General features: G+C 38.3%; 1 protein-coding gene across 17 annotated transcripts in view; it reads left to right on the forward strand.

Annotated features, from left to right (window-relative positions):
• Positions 1–21,090, forward strand: part of IQSEC1 (IQ motif and Sec7 domain ArfGEF 1) — a 306,001-nt gene that overhangs the window by 155,326 nt on the left and 129,585 nt on the right. Inside the window, exon 1 of one of the 17 annotated variants that reach the window (XM_083420809.1) lies at positions 5,383–5,565. The exons of 15 other annotated variants lie outside the window; for them this stretch is intronic. In XM_083420809.1, coding sequence (XP_083276935.1) covers positions 5,498–5,565 — 68 coding nt within the window. In that variant the 5' untranslated portion in view covers positions 5,383–5,497. Of the gene's footprint in view, positions 1–5,382; positions 5,566–10,810; positions 10,875–21,090 lie in introns of those variants that run through there. One more of the 17 variants, XM_083420803.1, reaches the window with a different exon arrangement.

The raw sequence follows: 21,090 nt of genomic DNA on the forward strand, positions 1-21,090 counted from the left end.
TAAATATGTGAATAAATCATATTTTTTAAAGCCACAACTACCTCTGTCATGTCTTTAGTTCTCCAAAGAACCACAGACCCTGGTTGAAGGCCAAGACCCCTGGAATCCCGTACCCAGCTTGGCAGAGATTGGGGTGGCCTGTAACATTATATACCAGGGGGTAAATCCCACTGAGTTTAATGGGACTTGCTTCCAAGTAAGTATGCTTAGGATTGGATCACTATCTATATTGCCTCATAAATAAGTCCTGCTCCTTGAGGACCCTGCATATCACGAGGAAGACAATAGCAGTAAGCTGGAAATCGGGGGGGGGGGGGGATGAATAGAGAGACCTGTTCTGAACTTGTATGCAGAGTTCACGATTGTAGTTGTTGCTAAGAACAAATGCTTTGCTTTCATTTGACAGTGACTTCACCCAGAGCTGGCCTGTGAGTCATAGTGCCTGCAGTACAGCTCTCCAAAGAAGCTTGTGTTGGAGAAATTTGCTGCAACTGCAAAGCAGCTGAATGTGTATATCCTCCTTTCCCTCCTCTCTAGCATACACTCTCATTCCATATAATTTTTACAGCATGTGCTGTGCATTCTGCAGAGAGTCTGCTTCATAATAAAATGATGGGAGACAGCCAACCAAAGCAAACTTCCAAATGACATGCACGGAGCAAATGCATAAATAATGTAAAAGCTTTCAGCATCTTTCCATGCAAAACAGTTAGTACATGCAGTCCTTGCATTTGTGACCCTTTGCTTAGCTCTCAGGTTATGTAAATGGAAAAACACCATTGTCTGTCCTATGATAAAAGGCACTTCATATGCTTGCAATCCTAACACATGTGGTCTGAAGTTGGAAAGAACTGCTACTTATTGTGGATTCTCTAGGAATCTCATGGCACCTTTCCTGGTAATATATTTTGCCTTGGGAAACTAGTATCTGAAGAGATCTGTGTCTAATTCTTCTTCATATTATCACAGTGTATGCCTTCCTTTCAGGTGGATTTGCACAGCACATTTTTGGTCCCCAAGGGCAAGTACTAAGTTGCAATTTCTGTCACTTTCTAGTATGATGCTTACAGATACCATATATCAGAAAAGCAGCCAAAGCAAAGGGCAACAGTGAGTGTAAAATCAGACATTTTCCCTTCAACTATGTGGTTAAGTGTGCAGGAGGGAGTGCTATATACAGGAAGCTGCTAAAGGTATTGGTAATATGCACCTGGGTTTGTTTGTTTTACTTCTTGTTGCTGGAATTCACAAACTGTTTGAGTGGAGATTTTGTTCATTTCAACAGCATTTATATACTTAATCATCAGAGTCTATAAGCTGATCATCATCATCATCACTACCATTATTTTGATTTTGCTCCCAGCGCAGGTATTCTGGGAATGAGAACAGTTCCTCCCCACAGGGCACCGAGCCAAGGGAACTCAAAACTATGATGTAGCATACTTGAGAACATGCACAGAACAGAAGGCGAGAGGGGGAGGTCGCCAAATTTTGTCCTAGCTCAGGGTACCATATTATGAAAGTCTACCCCATTGTTCCAAGTCCAGAATCCTGTTTTCACCCACATGTTTCCTGACAGCTCACATTCAAGGCTACTGGTTATGATGGCTCTTGCTACCATTGGGCACTGGAGGCACTGTGCCACTTGAATACCAGCTGCTGGAGGGCAAACAACAGGAGAGGGCTATTGTCAGTGTGTTCTGCTGTGTATTTCCCTTAGGCATCTGCTTGGCCACTGTGGGAACAGAATGCTGGACAACATGGTCCTTTGCTCTTAATACAGCAATGCTCTTCCTACATTCTTATTCTTAAATACTATATATCATCAGCATATGGTCGGAGGTGCAGAGCTAATTACGGTAAATTTCACCAAGGGAAATAAAAAAACAGTTTTAATGGCTAGTGGGGCAAAGAAGCAACATTGGGTGCTCTCCCTCTCAAATCTATTTAAAGAGCCAGACATTATAGATGAGCAAGGAAGTTACAATATTCAGGTGTTAGGGCACATGGTGTATTGTTGAGCAGATAAAGCTGAAAATGTAGTTGTTTTTCTTGATTGTTAGGGTAAGTGTCCCTCAGATGTAAGGCACTTGTTTAGGTGGAGGCTATAGACTGTAAGAAAAGTCCTCCTGGATCAGACTCAGGGTCCATCCACTGAAGTGTCCTGTTTTCAACAATGGCCATCAGATGCTTCTTAGAAACTTGTAACCAGGGCATGAAGCCAACAGCCACACCTTTGCCTCCATCTCCCACACAGAAACTAGTGATGCCTCTGCATCTTCAGGTTCCTTTAGCTCTCATGCCTAATAGCAATTGATAGGGTTAATCCCCCTTTAAAGCTACCTAAGACAAGGGCTGCTGTCACACCAAATAAATAAATTACTTTCTTTTTCTGTTCTGAAGTTACTGCTAATCAATTTCATTGGATGACCCCGAGTTCTAATATTAGGAAAGGGGGAAGGAACCACACTTTGTCTTTCACTCTATTTTTGTTGAGCATTCATTCAGTTTGGAATAGATGCTATTGGAGTCCTTTATTGTCTGCTTCAGTTTTCACCATCCTACATAAATGGAACCCAAGAGGTGAAAGTAAGCATAAGGCATGTGGAGGCCAGACTTTTGCAGATTAGACGCTTCAAAACTCGAATGTGGGTTGTAGCCCAACCAATGCTAAAGTAGACCCATTGAAATTACTAAACCTATGTCAGTCATATCTGTTCATTTCAATGGGCCTACGAGGCCTAGTATTAGATACATCTCTATAACTTTATATTATAGTGGTGGAGGTAAGGCAGTCAAGAGAATTCAAGGATTCTGTTTAAAAGGAGGCATTCTGATACCCTCAAGTGAGCAGGTTCTTCATACAAATGACAAGCCAATGTTCAGTGAAACTGTATTGGATGAGACATGAATTTTCAGGTGGGGAGTTGGACAGCTATTTAAGTGTTCATGGAAGACAATCTTACTCGGCTACGAGTGATTGTCAAAGAAGGAGAAGATATCCAGGACTGGAGACGCACAAAGTCTCATTAGTGGAAATGAAGTGCACAACATTGCTTCTTCCATCAGGGAAGCTGAAATTTGTAGTTCTTGTCAAGTCTCCTAGCTTCACATTGAGTTCATGGTATTGTTTACCAGTAAAGCAAGGCAGAAGACCTAGCGAGATTTTTATGAATGAAAGAGACTAAGATAAGTATTTGAATACTGCAGCGCTGGGAAACAAAAAGACCAATGCAGGCCACTTGCAGAACAATGATGCTTTTATCCTTTTAATCCTTGTTTTGTTTATCTGCTAAACAAAGCCCTATAGATTGAGGGAGGCTTTTTATATTAACTTGTTTATTGTGAAGACAACTTTTATTCCAATTTATATTTATAACATTCTTAATATAATTATACTTGGGGCCCTATACAATGATTTCCCAGCCTTAACACACCCACACACCCCACATCTTCAAGCTAATTCTAAGACAGATTGTTTGTTTGTTTGTTTGCAATTTAAAGTTTACATACTAGAAAATGCATTCATCTGTTAAAACCCATTTCAAGATGGCAGACTTAGGAAAATCCTGTGCAAACATTTTTGAGAAGTTATGTCCAATTGATTTCAATGGGTCTATTCTAAAGATGTCTAAATTCAGATTCCTAATTTCCATAGCACATTCTGTGCTCTCAAATAAACTGTGATACTGGTCACTTCCATTTTTCGTAAGTTAAACCAAGTATGCTGATGATGAGTCAAAAGCCACTCAAAAAAGAGATACTCCCCATCTTTTATTTCACTCATGCTCCAAAACTTTATGTTCATTTTAACTATGTTTTTAAAGTTCTCCATTCCAATTTCCACTGTAGTTACAGCAAAATAAACATGTTAATTTCTTGTGCTTTACATTTGGTTTTCTTGAGATCAAACTACATATTACATTAAATACCTAGTATGATGCTCTATGTGGTTGTGTGTGTGTGTTTACACTGGAGGGCCAATCCAGATCAAGAGCACATGGAGAAGTTTAACCCCTCCCATCCGTGCAGAATGCTGAAATCAAGAGAAAAAGAAACAGAGACAGCCCCAATGCCATATAGTAAAAGATGGGGGTAAAGGCTTCCACTGGCACCAATGGGTCCTTTCCCTCTTTTGTCACTTAGTGAGTTAGGAAGGGTAGAGGTTGGGGGGGGGCAATGCAGTGGGAGGGAAAAGATTTAGCATCTACCCACCCTGTACCCTGTGGTCCTGATCTCGATTGTCCTGGATTTTATTATAGTAAAAAGCACACAGACACAAAGCTACAGATTACAAATTTAACATAGCATGTCGTTTGTTCATTTTAAATCATTTATAACCTGAGTTTACACCTGCAACTCAGCACCTCTTCCTTTACTTTATCACTGCATTCCAGTTTTCCTTGAGCCTGGCTCCAGCATCAGGAGTTGGGCAGGAAGAGGATTGCAGCAATGCCAACCCAGATGTATGAATTAAATTAATTCCATGCCCCTAAACTAACAACTGGTGGCCTGTTGCCCTGTTAGGAAAAAGATGCAGAGCAGGGATGCCTTGCGGAGAAGGATTTATGTTCAATGGCTTACAGAGATTTATGTCCAATGGCTTACACAGAAGGATTTATGTCCACTGGTGATGGCCTTAGCAAAAGGATCCATCAAGGTTAAATTATTCCCATCAGCACAGCAAATCAAAAGATGGATATCATTTTATTCCAGATGTGTGGTGAGCAAAAAGTAATGCTTAACCTGCATACAGTAACTATGGAAAATTTATTAGTGGTATATTATCAGTAACTTTAACTGCGTAGCCATATAAAATCAACTAACTTCCATACAAGGTGCGACCCTCATGCAGCTTATTACTGTTTCACTGAAACATTTACATTTCAGCTACTGAAGTATAACTGAGTGTCCTAGCTGACTGATACATTATATATAATAAGAGGTTTAGATATTCATTCCTACAGTGTGTGTTCATGCCCAGCATTGGAAAATGACTCATTACTTCTTTTGGCGCTAGACAAGTTTTTAAAAATCCAACTGCTGGCTGTTCATACAGACTACACTGTATGATTTAAGTGCATTTTGTAAGCGTACTGTCCTAGCAAATGCTATTTTGGATCCCTGCAGATGAGAGTTTTTAAAAGCAGTAAAGCCTATCTGCTCTCTTGCTATTTTTTTTTTAACTTGATCATCCGAAACAGTGACATGTTACTTTTCAAGCAGCCCTGAATGATCCTAGTTAGTGAATAATGTAAACAATTCTTGTAGATTGTAAAGAAAGCAGTAATTTGAGACCTCTGGTGGGAAAGCTGGCTTCCCTCTGTGAATTGCTCAGTTCACGTCAGTGGAGCTTGGAGGAATCGTTTTGAGTTCATGAATCAGAGCCTAGCTGTCTCCTGAAACTTGGCTAACTTTTGCTCTGCACCTTCTAAATGTACTACTTCTCTGGATTCTTCAGAATAAGTGTGTGTTTTTCAACACTGCAGAGGAGGTCATGAAGGGAGATGGCAGCGCAATGTGGAATCTGATGTGGAAATACTGCATTTCAGTCAGGACAATCAGGTACCTTTTGAAACTTGTGTGCCTGCCCCCGTGGGCTTAGGTTGTTAGCAGTTTGCCCTTAGCTATGTTTCTGATGTCTTCTGACAACTATAGAGGTCTTTCATAATGGCAAGTGCTGGTTTATGAGGAATATTTATCTTTCCTAACTGCTTGATTTCAACCGACATTGTAATCCCCAAATGTGTTTGTTACTTTGCAAAATTCTTTTGTGTAGAGTTGAATGTTAGGGGCTATAAAAAATATCTTTATGAATATTTCTGCATTTACTTTTGCTTCTTTTGAGTCACAGATGTTGTGAGTGAACTTTGAACGATACAACTAAAAACAGCAAAAGGAACTGCTGGATCTAAATGTGCCCTTCTGTTGTATTCTCAGCCTTACTTGTATATCGTTTAAAGGACCCTCTGTTTCAGTACAAGGACAGACTGTACAACAAGCTGGTCAGCTCATATTTGGACAATTCGTATCTGGTGTGCTGAATGTTTTTCCAAGCTCTGATACTGTAGGCTCTAGGGAAACATGTTTGGGGAGTGGCACCATTAAGCAAGTTAATAGTGTTTACTTGCAGCGACGTAGAGGGTTCCTTCCTTATTCCTCTCATGCTATGACTTCTCTATGTGGCTGAGCTGTATATTTTGAATGGGGTGTTTTGTGTTCTTCAAGGAAATGCGTAATCTAAATAATCACAGTATTTCACACTATGTAATTATTCACTGTGCTAAAAGGAACAGTCTAGTCTGGATTTCTGCATGAACTTCCAACAACCAGTTCTGTTGTTGTTTTTAATGGAACTTAGCATTTACCATAGATTTTTCTTTCTAAAATCTTAAGAGTAAAAACTCTGAGGAAGCAGTGGGTCCCGAGGGGGGTCCATATGATGACAAAGAGATACTCATTATAGAAAGTGGGATTGATTACTTGAGCTTCTTCACAAAATGCAAATAATGGTTTGGGGTCAGATGAGGGGCACTAGAAAAGTGACTTCCTGGTGTTAATTTATATAGAAGTGGTTTCTCTTATCTTATGAATATTCATCCTGACCTTAAAGACATTAGAAAGTAACCCTCAGGATGTATCCTCAAAAGGTAAATGCTTGTATGCAAAAAGTGTGTTGCATGAAAGACAAAAACAAACACACATAGACCCAAACACTGAGTATATTGAGCATCTCAGACGATTGCATTAGTCAGATTTGCCAACAATTTTCTGGGTTCTCAGCATCTTCGTGCCCAGCAACATCACAAGGAGATAAATCTTATAATCCATATTACAGTTTTTGTGGGTATAGCCCTATAGGCAAACATTGCACTGCTAGAACACCACCTAGCACCTTAAAAGAACATACATCTATTGATCATGTTTTTACTGTTTGCTAAATATTTTGCTTTTATTCCAAGCCTTTCCAAATACATCTGTTGTTTCCAAAATATTTTAATATTATTTTGACATCTGTATTATATTTGACGTTCTACTTCTGTGCACCATCCAGGTATTCTCTTAATGTAGAGTGGTTTATGAATTTTGAAATGAGCTCGTTTATTCATTAAACAGCCCTTGGCAATGGTCACCATCCGAGAAATACTAGACTTAAACCACATTGGACATTATCAGTCAAATCGGCAATTGTAACTGGGCCTAGAAACCAGTCAGGAACCTCTCTAGCTAATTTAGTATTGGAGATAGATGCTCCTTCCTATCTGGGCTCAGATCATGAAGTGAGCAGCCATATTATCTACAATCTAATGTTAGAAGATAGTCCAAAGTAGAGTACCTTTCACTAATGCAATGAAGAGGTTAGAAAAATGTGGATGTTTGTTTGTTTGTTTGTTTGTTTATTATACTTATTATACATTTTTTATTATACAACACCATTAAAAGCGTTGCAAATAATCGTTAAAGTGAAAGACTAACCAAGAATGTTTTAAATAGCTGCATAGGCTTGGTGGCATTAGAATGATATCTGAAAGTCAAAAGTAGGGATCCTTCTTTTTGCCAGAACACCCTGCTAAAAACTTTTTCCCTGTCACCTCATGCCCAGTTACCCTGGCAACCTTCCAAACTCTAGTCTCTGTTCACACCTCCTGGCCAGGGGAAGAATAGTTCACTTGCATTGGCAATAGTTCTCAATGGCCCTGTCTTGTTTCTTAATGGCCAGTTTGGCCAGGTCATTTTGCATAGGCCCAGGAATTCCTTGCCTAGTGCAGTTCTGCAGCTTGTACTTTCATCTATATTCCAATCAATAAAAACCCTATCATTTATTAATTTCTAGGGTTCCCTCCCCCCATCGTATGACAGTATATTGGACCCAATTCATTCAACACAAGAGCCATGGACCTCCCCTGCCAGCATATGGACAGCCAGTTCAGATGTGTTAGCAGAGGTGTCCCATGCTTATGGCCATCTGCCCCCATCAGCAGTCTACATTCTTCACCAACTGGAGCTTCTGTATCAGGCCCAGGGCAGCCCTGGGCACGCAGAAGCACCGGGCTTGCAGATTTACTCAAAGGGAGGTCTGGATTTTGTATCCAGTAGTGGGTGAACTTCAGTCACAGGGTTGTGATTATTCTGGTTGCCAACATGCACAAAATAATGAAAACTCAGTACAAATAAAAAGCAGGACTACATAAATCGGTGCAAATATTAATACTTTGCTTTAATGGTTGCAACCCAGCTTTGTTGTAATGAAAGGGAGTCTTACCATTCACTTACCATTAGGTGAATTGCACAATAGGTCTATTGTATGCCCTTACTGTGCTGGACAAATCCATAGCTGCACAGCTATACAAGTACAAAAGCATAATAACATACGCCGCACAAGGGCGGGAATAAAATAAATTAGGTATTGAATTACCAATGTTTTTAATAGCATGGCTTGAAGTAGTATATTCCCAAGATTTGGTTTAGTGGTTATAAAAGCAGACTGGAACAGTCTGAGTCAGCAAATCCACAACCCACAGGGAATAAATTGCAGGGTTTACAAGAGAGTAATACATAGCTTTATGCTTGCATCTTAAAGTTCCATTTGCCAGGAATGGAAGAAAAGAGTCAATGGTTTGCTTTCAGTGATCCACACATCTGGAAAAAGTAAAACATTTGTTCCTTCAATATGTGAGTTGTCATGGGGTGTTTTTTCTCCTCTGCTAAATTTTTCCATTTTGTTTAGGGTCCTTCCTTTATAGTCATTATATTGCATTTGTGGCAAAATATTTTATTTGGATACAAACAGTACACCAGTATGTTTAATAGTAGTACTAGGTGCTAGTTGTGTCACCTAAGAACAGCATGAAGGCAAAACTTTAGTGATTTTTCTTTTTCTTTTCTCTTTTTTAAGGAAGTGGCTCTACAACTAGGGATAGGAGAAAGTGACCAGTTCTGCTCTGTGGCATTTTGGCAGACAGTGGAATGAAGTCATCCCATAATGGCTTCTACAATTCACTCGATACTCTGTACATGCTTGAGCCCAGGGTTCAATAAAAACACTATGCCTTTGCTAAATCGGAGAGGTTTCACAGTCGTTTCCAAAAGCATGCCAAAGATACCCCTGAGATATCCATGGTTTCACAACCATATGAGTACAAAAGCAGAGTAACATAAACTGCCAGGGCGAGGACACAAACAGTTAGCTTTTGAATTACAAATGGACTCTACAACGCAATGCAATGCTCTCTTGATTCATTGAGGGAGTTGTATTGCTACTGACCCCTTGCTTTATCAGTTATGAATGAATGAATGCAGAGTGTATAATGCCTCAGGAACATCTTTGAGATGGGGTGGCCATCCCTTTCATAGATTTGTAGAATTGTAAGGGACCCCTAGGGTCATCTAGTCCAACCCCCTGCAATGCAATCTCAACTAAAGCATTCCGTGGCAGATAGCCACCCACCATCTGCTTAGAAAACCTCCAAGGAAGGAGAGTCCACCACCTTCTGAGGGAGTCTGCTCCACTGTTAAACAGCTCTTGCTGTTAAAAAGTACTTCCTGGTGTTTAGTTGGAATCTCCTTTCTTGTAACTTCAATCCATTGGTCCGGGTTCTACTTCCTGCTACTTCTTCCATGTGACAGCCCTTCAGATATTTGAAGATGGCTATCATATTTCCTCCCTCTTCCTGGCTAAGCATACCCAACTCCTTCAACCGTTCCTCATAAGGCTTGGTTTTCAGACCCTTTGATCATGTTGTTTGCACTCCTTTGTACATGTCGCAGCTTGTCAACAAGTGAATTTATTATTTCAGTCACAGACCAGTTCCAGCCCACATACAATATCAAGGAAGTCATAAAACACGATAGGGATACATCTGAATTTGCAATTAGGTATAACAGGGACAATACAGATATAGCAACAGTTTAAAAATATATAAATTAAAACTTAATCACTAAAATATAACCTAAAATTATCATTTAAGGCCTTAATCATTATGACAGCACCCAGCTTGTCCATATCCTTCTTAAATCGTGGTTCCCAGAACAGCACACAGTACTCCAAGTGTGGGCTGACCAAGGCAAACTAGAGCAGTACTGTTACTTCCCTTAATTTGGACACTATACTTCAGTTGATGCAGCCTACAATAGCATCAGCTTTTTGGGAGTATATGAGGAGGACATCCTCATATATGGGGCATTGCTGGACTGTTCTGTTCCCCTCCAAGACACAGAGGGGAAAGTAAAGATTTGTAGGTGGGGAAGGAATGCTTTAGAGACAGATGGAAACATACAACTTTCAGTGGAGTTGGACAAGTTAAAACTAGAATACTAAAACGTCTTTAAAAGACTAAATGTCTTGCATCAGTTTCACTTCCTAAAAATGAATGACATAATTTAGCCAAACTGACACATTTGCTTCCCCCATTTATTTTTACCATTGTATTACACATGTTTCAGTATTCTCTTACTGAAAACAGAATGTTCAGAGGTGTTTAACTCTAGCTAGATCATGCCGAAACTGAGTTGAACTGAATAGCAAAATTTACTGAACATGGCTTTATTCTCAAAAAGGGTATGCAAACATGTTTACGTTTCACTGAACTAGATTCATGTGTTTTTTATCAGCTGAACTTTTAGTCAACACCACTAGCCTTTGGTCTTAAGCTATGCTGAAGTTCTGCACTTTCATGGAACAGAGAACTGGCAGTATGCCGTGAAACCCTAGACATGAGAAACCCAATCTAGTCTGGCTAGAGAAGTTACAGAAACAGTTCTATTATTTATTTACACAACACGTTTGCAAAGAGCTTCTTGAGGCAGAAGCCTTGGTACCACTGGACTGATAGAACTGTTTACTTGAGACACAAGAGTTATTTTGATGAAATTTGGTGAGTTAATATTCAGTCTGCTGTTTACAGCACAGGATAGTTATATGTTCCATCATGCAGCAGCAACTGAGAACAGAGGTTCTGTTAGCGTTGAATGTTTCACTAATTTTCTGCTTTGTAACTACTTCAGTTCCTCCAAAATATGTGTGTCAGGAGCACTTGTCTTGATAAAAGACTGGAACTGACTTGCTGGTGCCACTGTATGCTGCTGCTATGTTTTTGAGCATGTACTTAATCAGATATAGGAAGTCATAATTTTAAAAATATTTTGTTATGGATCTCCATTATAGTTTACAGTGATAAATTATAGATCTTGCAAAATATCTTTGATTCAATCAAAAGCAGTAGAATTTATGAAGTTGAAATTCAAGTGTTGCAAATCCATATTTTTAGACTTCTTGATCAGGCGGCATTCTTGAGTAAATTGGTTTTTTAATATCTGGTGAGTATATGTGTGTCTATATTTTTATATTATATAATAATATAAAAATAATTTCTGAAAAGCATATTGTGCATAATCTCTTATACTTTATAGACCTTATAGACATTATAGGTATTTTTAATCCAGTAGGATCAGATATTACACACACACAACATGCAATCAGAATACAATTGTACATAACAACCTCTATTTTTAACAGACTGGCACACCAAGATTTTTACAAGAAAGTTGTTTTTACTATTGAATAACCTGAAGGAAAATGTCTAACAAATTATGCTGCTTTTTTCAATGCAACACAGTATTTGATATTTAAATTGTATAATAATGCTTTAAGTGCTTCACAATTGCTTGCCTGTGTAGAATTAGAAAGCTTCAGGTCTACTATTGCTTGGTTTGGAGTTTGTGCTAGAAATGTTACCATTATACTCTTTAAGAATTTTTGTGCTATGAACTTCTGAATTAAATATAGGCTTGAGTTAATTACACTTCAATCTTCCATGCGCCTTAATAGTGCTGTATCCTGAAATTTTATGCTGTTATATAGTGGCAATGAGTAGTATTCTTTCATAGCGTATCAGTATCTTCATCTTCTTACAAGGATCCTCTTCTCCATCTAAAGAAATAGCATTTCCCTAAATATGCAGAAGAGACTGTTCTAATATGACATGTCTGGTTCAATTTCTCTGGGAAGCTTAGGATGCAGTCTCGTTTTCTGGGAATTAGTTCCACTGAACTCAGAGATACTTACTTCTGAATAAACACAGTTGGATTGTTGCAGAAATGCTGTCAGAGAGGTGCAGACACCTAAGTTTGCATTTAGAGCATTGTTCACCTTTCCTAAAATTCGCTCAGTTAAATCCCTTAAAAGATAGTAATAGTTTTACCAGAAATTAAATGGTTGAAAAATGCTTTTTTTATTGTTGTGGTTTGAAGTTAAAGAGTACATAACAACAACCAAGTTATATTGGTGCCAGAAAGATATAAACATGGGTGCTAGTTGAAACTACATTGGGAGGTTGTTCCAGAGGTAGGGCAACATAACTGAGAAGGTCATCTCCCCAGTTGCCTGTTACCCATCTTGCCTCAGATGACAGGGGAAGCTGGGGCAGCCTTTCATATTAGTGCAAAGGCATGTTGATGTGGGAGAAAGTATTCCGAATTTTTCTTGAAAATGGACCAGTAGTCCATGGAGCTCTTCATAATAATATTATTAATAATAATAATTTATCATTTATACCCCATGCATTTGGCTGGGTTTCCCCAGCCACTCTGGGCGGCTTCCAACAAAAGATTAAAATACAATAGTCTGTTAAACATTAAAAGCTTCCCTAAACAGGACTGCCTTCAAATGTCTTGTAGTTGATTTTCTCGTTGACATCTGGTGGGAGGGCGTTCCACAGGGCGGGTGCCACTACCAAAAAGGCCCTCTGCCTGGTTCCCTGTAACCTTACTTCTCGCAGTGAAGGAACTGCCAGAAGGCCCTTGGCGCTTGACCTCAGTGTCCAGGCAGAACGATAGGGGTGGAGACGCTCCTTTAGGTATACTGGACCGAGGCCGTTTAGGGCTTTAAAGGTCAGCACCAACACTTTGAATTGTGCTCGGAAACGTACTGGGAGCCAGTGTAGATCTTTCAAGACTGGTGAAGACCCGGTATCAACCCACCAGGGATCTGTGGCTCAGGTGACACTACTCTGGTATTCTAACGCTGAATATGTAGAACACCGTGATATAATGCACGCTGATTTAAAAATATAATGCTTTCTGAATGGATGCCTTATGTATATTTGTATGTTATTATGTGCAGGTGCTAAGGTCGCCTTTGTTACTGTACTCAGGCTCAGGCAGAAGTCATAAATTGTTCCCCTCTTATTTATACAGTCATACCTCGGGTTACACACGCTTCGGAGGTTGCGGACGCTGTGGGTTGCGTCCACTGTAGTTGATAATTTTAAAAAAAAAAAAATGGAATGTATTTCCACTCTTAAAACTGATGGTTTGGAAACCTCCAAGCAACTGCTGATTGTCATAGAGTTTCAAAGTTAATATGTCAACAAACCAGTATTCTCTGGCAGTTTCCCCCTCTAGACCGTAAATCATATTAACCTAAGCAGACCTTGGGACCATATTGACAGCTTGTCTGACTATATTATTAAACAATATTCTGAAGGCCAATCTGTTTATATAAAACAAGCCTTCTTTAAATTACATGAATTGCCAATTTAAGCACAAATAGTGCTTGGTATTTTCTCAATTCTAGTTGTGCTGACAAAATTTTTTCTAACTGTAATAAATTACCCAGAATTTTCCTCTTGGTATTAGAATGTACAAATATTTGCTCAAGCCATTATTTTTCTGCTGAGTGAGTTTGATATCAGGGGAATTTGCTGGTGATGGGTATTCCGAACCAATGCATCTCAATGGCTTGGAAAGACTTGGTATAATCAAGTCCTAGATCCAGTTCATTTACATCCCACGATAGGTTGCTTGTTTAGTTCTTGAAAGTAAAAAAAAGAAAGAATAAAACACATGGGAAAGGTCTCTCACATTAGAGCTTGCCTTTTCTTTGGGTTTCCTTTTTTAGTATTCCTTCTCCTTTGAAGCATAGATCTTGCTAATTAAACAATTAGGACAACAAACACTATCCGGCCACGGGTCAGGTAGAAAGTTCAAACCCCAGATGGTCCCTATCTACGCATGGCCCATCTACCAGATGAGTCCCCATCACATTGAGTCCCGCCCCCCCCATGTTAAGCCAATTTGTTATAGTCTTAATCAAATATTTATGAGTCTTAGAGCTTTCACTAGGAAAAAAAATCAGCTAGTGCTTCACTGGCAGACATTTGCTGTATGTGTGAAGCTGAATGATGCTGCTTGTAGGCAGAATTAAGTGGTGCTGGGGAAATGTTTGTGCACTCATAAAGTGTGTGTGTGTGTGTGCGCGCGCGCGCGCGCGCCTGAGCAGCAGCATTCAAGCAACGTTCATAGCACAAAGCATACCATTGTTCAGCCACAACACCTTGGAGAACCAAGGTCAACTAAACCTAAGCCATGATACTGAAGCCAGGCATAATTATTCATGCTATTTCCTCATGCATATATGCATGTAAAGTATGAAGAGGAGTCTATTTTGTACAAGGTGTCGGCTGTATAGATGTATAGGGTACACCTGTACAGAGAGGAGTAAAAATCAGCCACGCCTTAACATATTGCTGTATTCCTTTGATTTAAGCAATTTTCTTCTAGCTCATTTGAGAGCAGTGAGCCACACTGTGAAGAACAATGCCCGAAGCAAAGAAGCCCAGGAGTGAGGGGGGAGGCAAGGTTTAGCTCTGTTCACCTCACAGTCATTTTACCATAATGGACTCTCTCCTGTCCCCCATTCACCCCACTTTGCAAAATTCACAGGGCTTCTAATTACATCTGGGTTGTCCTAAAGTTTTTAGCCTACTGAGTGCAGCATGGAATTTGCTGAAAGGGACTCTTGTCAGATAGCTAGTTCAACCAGCAGCCTTAAGTTTGATACCTTTCCCTACCCTACCAGTATTGACTAATTATAAAGATATTTGTAAACTCTCAACTCATAAAAAAATATTGATGTGGTATACAATATATTAAAGCATCCTGAAGCTATAAAATATGGGACAAATGACCAACAGCTCTCCAAAAATGCTTGGAAAAACAAAGAGGTTTTCAGCATGGAGCAAAATAAGAGGATAGTAGGTCCCTGTCTGGTATTATTATTATTATTATTATTATTATTATTATTATTATTACTGATGTCACTGCATTAATATTATTGGTTTAGTTAGAAACGAAACAAATAAGAGACAACCGTGGGATACTCAGTGCACTAAGATGATCACACAAGTATCCCCAGAAATTCCCTTTCTAGCTCTTCTTTTAAAAATTCCAAGGTGGGGGATTTCCCAGTTTTTATAGGCAGCATGCCCTCCTGCTGAAAAGTGTTCTCTCTCTCTCTCTCTCTCTCTCTCACACACACACACACACACTCACTCTTCACCCACACTAGTTTCCAAGATAACCCTATAATCCTTTGAATTACTGAAAGTTGCAAAGAACTGGCAGAAAACTTTTACTATAGTTGTATTAAAGCTTTTATTGGAAAAGGTTATTGTAAATTAAATGCAGTGTCAGTACTGATCCGAAACCTGTGCTCCAAATCTAATATTCCAGTAATATATTTAAGATAGGAATTTAAGGCATACGTAGCTGAACATATTTGACATCATTATAATGTATTCAGTAACACATATTCCAATGAAAGTGAGGATGGATGGCTAGATGATAGATAGATAGATAGATAGATAGATAGATAGATAGATATAGAATATTGCTGCAGAGAAGTATCAATTTAAAATGTATTAAATACTGTAGAAGCGTAGTATTTATTTGGATTGTGAGATATTTAGAGTAGGTGTTGACAGTATCCTTAGGAAGTAGCATCCACTGAAATGAAAGGATGAACATGTTTAGGGTTTGGGTGAACTGGAAATTTAAGTCTGCTGTAACAAATGGTGTGATGTGCCTCTGGGCAGTTTGATCTGAAATATTCATTAAGTAGGATCTGATAACAGAGCTTCCTCCATAATAAGCTGCTTAAGATAGAGCTTTCTTCTGCTACCCTTATGCCTAGTAGTAATCATGATGGTTAAAAGAATAAACTGAACAAGTCTTGACAAGCTACTTTTCCATTTTTAATTTCTCATTGGTTATTGTATACAATATTGTGACATTATAATGTTGGTGCCCAAAGAGCTTGCCGAATTCAAGAAGCTGATACACGCTGGAAGCTAATTAAAAATAAGCTTCTAAATTAATTTTAGAAGCAGCGTTGAATTAAAAACAAAAGCAAATGTCTCCTTTTGAATGTTACCTTTAGGTTGTAATCATGTGCATACCTACCTGAGAGTAAGCCCCATTAAGCGAAGTGGGACTTGTGCCTGAGTAGAAATGTATAGAATTTAACTGTAAATCTTTAGACCTTTGAATTAAGGCACTGAATAGGATTTTAGCGTTCATCATGCAGATGCTACTTATTCTTAAATATATAATCCGTATGTTCACAGTATTCCAATATTTTATGAGAACTTTTCTTATCAGGTAAAGCTTCGAGACCAAGAAAAGCAGTGAGTTCCAATAAATCATGTTGGTGGAGATGAAATGGTAAAATCACCATGGCAATGGTGATCCCCGTGGCAAATGTAATGTCTAGACCAGTTCCAAATTTCAGTGAAGGAGAGGAAAATCAGTTTGGTTAGAAAAACCTCACACAGACGGAGACCAACTAAGAGTAGTTTTGCATGTGTACTTAAGCCTGATATGCCTCTAACAACCACTAGCAGTATTGTTGGAAATAAATTCAACATATAATATGTAAGACAGCTTGTGTCAGGGTATGATATTAGCTTATTTTGCTTGATATGACACTAGATAAAATGACTCCAAATAGGTTTTGAATTCCTTGGTCCCCAATACTGTCTTACTCTTTCCTTTCTATTGTGGTTTCTTAGATTATAGGAGCACTCCTCTGTGACCTGAAACCTCCACGCACCCTTACAAAACTAGTATATGAAGAGCAGTATTAGACCCCCTCAATTTATAAGCCCCCTTTCAATGAAGACGTGTGAAAAATGTAGGTGTGAATCTTTTCCTGTAAGCATAATAAGCCCTGTTTATTTGGGGTGGGGGAGAAGAGTCTATTTTTGTTGTCAAGTTTAATCCTGAGCTAAGGGGTGTGGGCTACTGATTTTGCAATACAGAACTTTATTCTTGTTTTTATATTTGTTTGTTCAAAAATGATTCTTAGAAGTTCTCTCCTTTTGAAACATAGTATGCCAGACAAACAGATAAAAGGGCAAATAAATTGCAATGTACATGGAAATAATCAAATAGCATAAAATGATCCTGTACAAAGACAAATCAGAATAAAAGTATGGCTTTTCTATGCATGATTATTTAGAAGAAAACATTCATAAGTAAGACCATAGATTGCACTATATATGTAAGTATTTATATACCACTATTTTAAAAAAAAAATCGGCAATACAACAGTAGTACAGTGGTACCTTGGTTTAAGAACAGCCCTGTTCATGAACTATTTGGTTTACGAACTCTGCAAAACCGGAAGTAGTGTTCCGGTTAGCAAACTTTACCTCAGTCTATGAACGGAATCTGAATGGTGGAAGGGCACCGATGGCAGGAGGCCTCATTAGGGAAAGCACGCCTCGGTTTAAGAATGGTTTTGGTTTAAGAACGGACTTCCAGAATGGATTAAGTTCATAAACTGAGGTACCACTGAATATAAAACCATAGAAATAAAACCATTTTTTTAAAATGTAAAATCAGAAATCAGTTGATTTTTTAAAATATCCGGTTCCCACACTTCTTCTCAGACAAAAACATGCCTAAAACTAGAATTGGACATATCTAGATATTTTGTTCACTTTGTAATAAGAAACAGCAATTTGCTGCGATGTATCTACACACACACACATTGAGATACATAGAGTAAATTCTTGACCTGACATTTTTTATTTACTTAATGCTGTTCTATTATCCAAATTTTACCGTAATATATTTCATTACATGCCCATTTTAGTTCTTACTAGAAAGATGTTAACTGATGCAACCTATGTTTCAATTAAATGCCAAATTCCGAAAATGATAATCTGTTGTAATTACACCTAACATGTTAATTTGAATATCATGCTTACTGGCTATCCTAGAGGTGATTATCTTATATTACATTAGCCCCAGATACATTGCAAATGAAGGGGGAGGGAGCTGCAAGCCAAATTCAAAGCCATCCAATAAGAAAATTACAGAACAAAAGAACTCATGCTCAGTGGTTTTTATTAAGCTTTTTTAGCCAGCTAGCAAAGATGTTGACTGAAGGAACCTAGGTTTAACAGCTCTGGTTTTTGTATCTGTTTTAATGACTTAATTAGATGCTTTAAGGCCAGTTGACCCTGTTAACAGCTGAAGACTGATGTATTTGTTCAGTTAATATCACTTCCAAATTGTATTGTACTGAATCTGATCAACTAATTTTTTCTTGCAATTAAGCATTCTCCCTTTCTTTTTTTCTTTTTTGCATAAAAGCTAAAGTCCAGCCAACCACATGTTTAATTCTGATTGGTATCATAGGACCAGAGGGGACTATCAAGCTGACTAGGCAGCTGGTAGGCCCACTTATTCATTCATAGAGGCTATGTCCCACTCCCCCGGTCAGTGGTCCCCATACAGCAATCTGTCTTCTAGGACTAAATTAAAAGCGGTTTTAGCATATAATTAGCTGTATAGTGAAACCAGGCAAGGCGTATGCAGATCAAAGCACACTGGGAGGCAGAAGGATACACACAGCCTATTATTTTGCATTCCATGATTCACAAAGAAACAATGCATTTTCTTTTTTAAAAATGTACTGGATACAAAGGAACAATATTCCATTTTGAGGTTAATCACTTTTGAGCAACAAAATATAATCAACATTGCAAGCCTGCCAGACTCATTGAACTCTTCTCAGGCTTGGGTACAGGAACACATTTTCAGAGATTTTGATTCTGTAAAATAACGTAAGCTGGAAGCACAATGTTCTGTTTAAAAAAAGATCAATAAAACTCAATTTTATTCCTGTGGCCATGATATGAAAAATTTGAAGGGGTAAAAATCACATGCTAAGCATATCAAGTTATTTATTTAAATAGTTGAAACCCATGAAGTCCATGGTTTAAAATAAATGTACCTAGTTGCACTACTGCATATTACATTAGATTTGATCCACAATTAATGTAGATAAAATATTTATTACTAGATTTATATTCTTGTCCATCTACACATGTTCCCAGGATGACTTACACAAGAAACAATAAAATGTTTCTAGATTCTGCCATTTCTTTAATTTATAGCTAGAACTTCTATTGCCACCGCATTAAGTAGAGACCATAGAGGGCAGCCCTGTTTAGTTCCTCTATTAATAACAAAGCTATCTGAATCCACTCCATTAATTGTGATTCTTGCCAATGATTCTGTATAAATTTGATTTATCAGTTGGAGGCATTTATCACGGAACTGCATCTTTGTAAGAGCTTTTTCCATTCCACACAGTCAAATGCTTTAAAAGCAATACAAAGAGAGTATCGTAACAAGTGATTTAGTACAATGGGAATAATAAACTATGTTAAGATGTCTATGTATAGCATTGGTATGTTTCTGTTGAAGATAAACTGTCTGATCTGGGGCTATATAATTGTCTATAAAAGTATTAAGTCTAGGAACCATTTACCAAGGAAAGTAATTAACATCTACATTAGAGCTATAGGGTGGTGTGACCCCACCCCACAGAATCAGTATTCAGTTTTGGCAGTAGCAAATATTTCGATGAGGGTGGGATGACACCCCTTTCAAAACATTGTTAAATAGTAAAGTCAAATAGGGTAATAAATCATCACAAAAAAATATTCTGCATTGAGTGTGAACAGAATAGCACACTTAATTAGCTGAGAAACTATATTAAGCTTAAATTTTCTTTGAACACATACATAACTAGTAGTTAGCTATCTCCAGCACTGATGGGGACATTTAAGTTTATTACATGCTTCTACATGCCTAAGAGTTAAAAAGTAAGTAAATAAATAGTTTGCCAATCTTGGTTAAAAATAAATACTCTGAGCATGTGCAGTTTCACTTTTAAATTCACTTAAATCATCGCACCATTTTGGTATAAAATGGGGCTTTGCTTCTGCTGCCTTGATACTAAACACTTGGGGATAAGGGGCATTTTGTTGTAGAAAAGAATAATACACATTTTAAAATAAAAAATAATTAAATGGACACCTGTAACTATGAACTTGCCCAGCTGGAAATATGAGGTACTGCCACTACCAGCAGCAGCTGACATGAGACCTGACTGCTACTACCCCCATCATCTGCTGCTTTCTGAGTGCTGCTTTGGGGTCCTCTGGACTGTGGGGTCATAGACTTCAGATCTAAGGTCCAACCCAAACTACATCACTGAGCCAAGGACGAATTCTCAAAAAGCCTCCTGTTCCTTCAGATACAATCTACTGTGTCCTGCTTTGCATTTAATACACACTAGAGCAAAGCTGATTAAATCAAGCAGTCCTGTTTTTCCATCAGGTACTAACTTGGATATTTTTGTTTCTGTAGTTCTAAATGAGAATCATATTACATAGTGTTTTTGTTGTTGGCTGCCAAAGTGGAACAGATAGAATCTACTTTCACTTTGGGGTTTGTATAACAAAGTATGGGAAGTATTTGCCATGGAGAGATGCCTACTCAGCTAAAAGCAATATCCAACCCTAAATATATTTACTGTTATGAGGGAAAGAGATTTCCTTTATTATCCAAAGTAGACCCTACGGAATGGAAATACAAATGACCAGATAGATTTTTGTTGATCCTCCTCTACTAATGCATTATTTGGGACTCAACTTGTTTTATGAAAAACATTTTTTTTTAAATGTTGATTTAATGCTAAACCCATTTCATATGCGAGTTGCATCTATTGTCCACCCTTATTTTTCCCCTGTGATGAAAGATAGACAACACAGGCTTTTTTTTATGCAGTTGTAACTTTATACAGTGGTACCTCAGGTTGACTACTTAATTCATTCCGGAGGTCCGTTCTTAACCTGAAACTGTTCTTAACCTGAAGCACCACTTTAGCTAATAGGGCCTCCTGCTGTCGCCCCGCCGCCAGAGGACGATTTCTGTTCTCATCCCGAAGCAAAG

The sequence above is a fragment of the Podarcis tiliguerta genome, assembly GCF_965153285.1.
Source record: "Podarcis tiliguerta genome assembly, chromosome: 2".
Classification (NCBI taxonomy): Eukaryota; Metazoa; Chordata; class Lepidosauria; order Squamata; family Lacertidae; genus Podarcis; species Podarcis tiliguerta.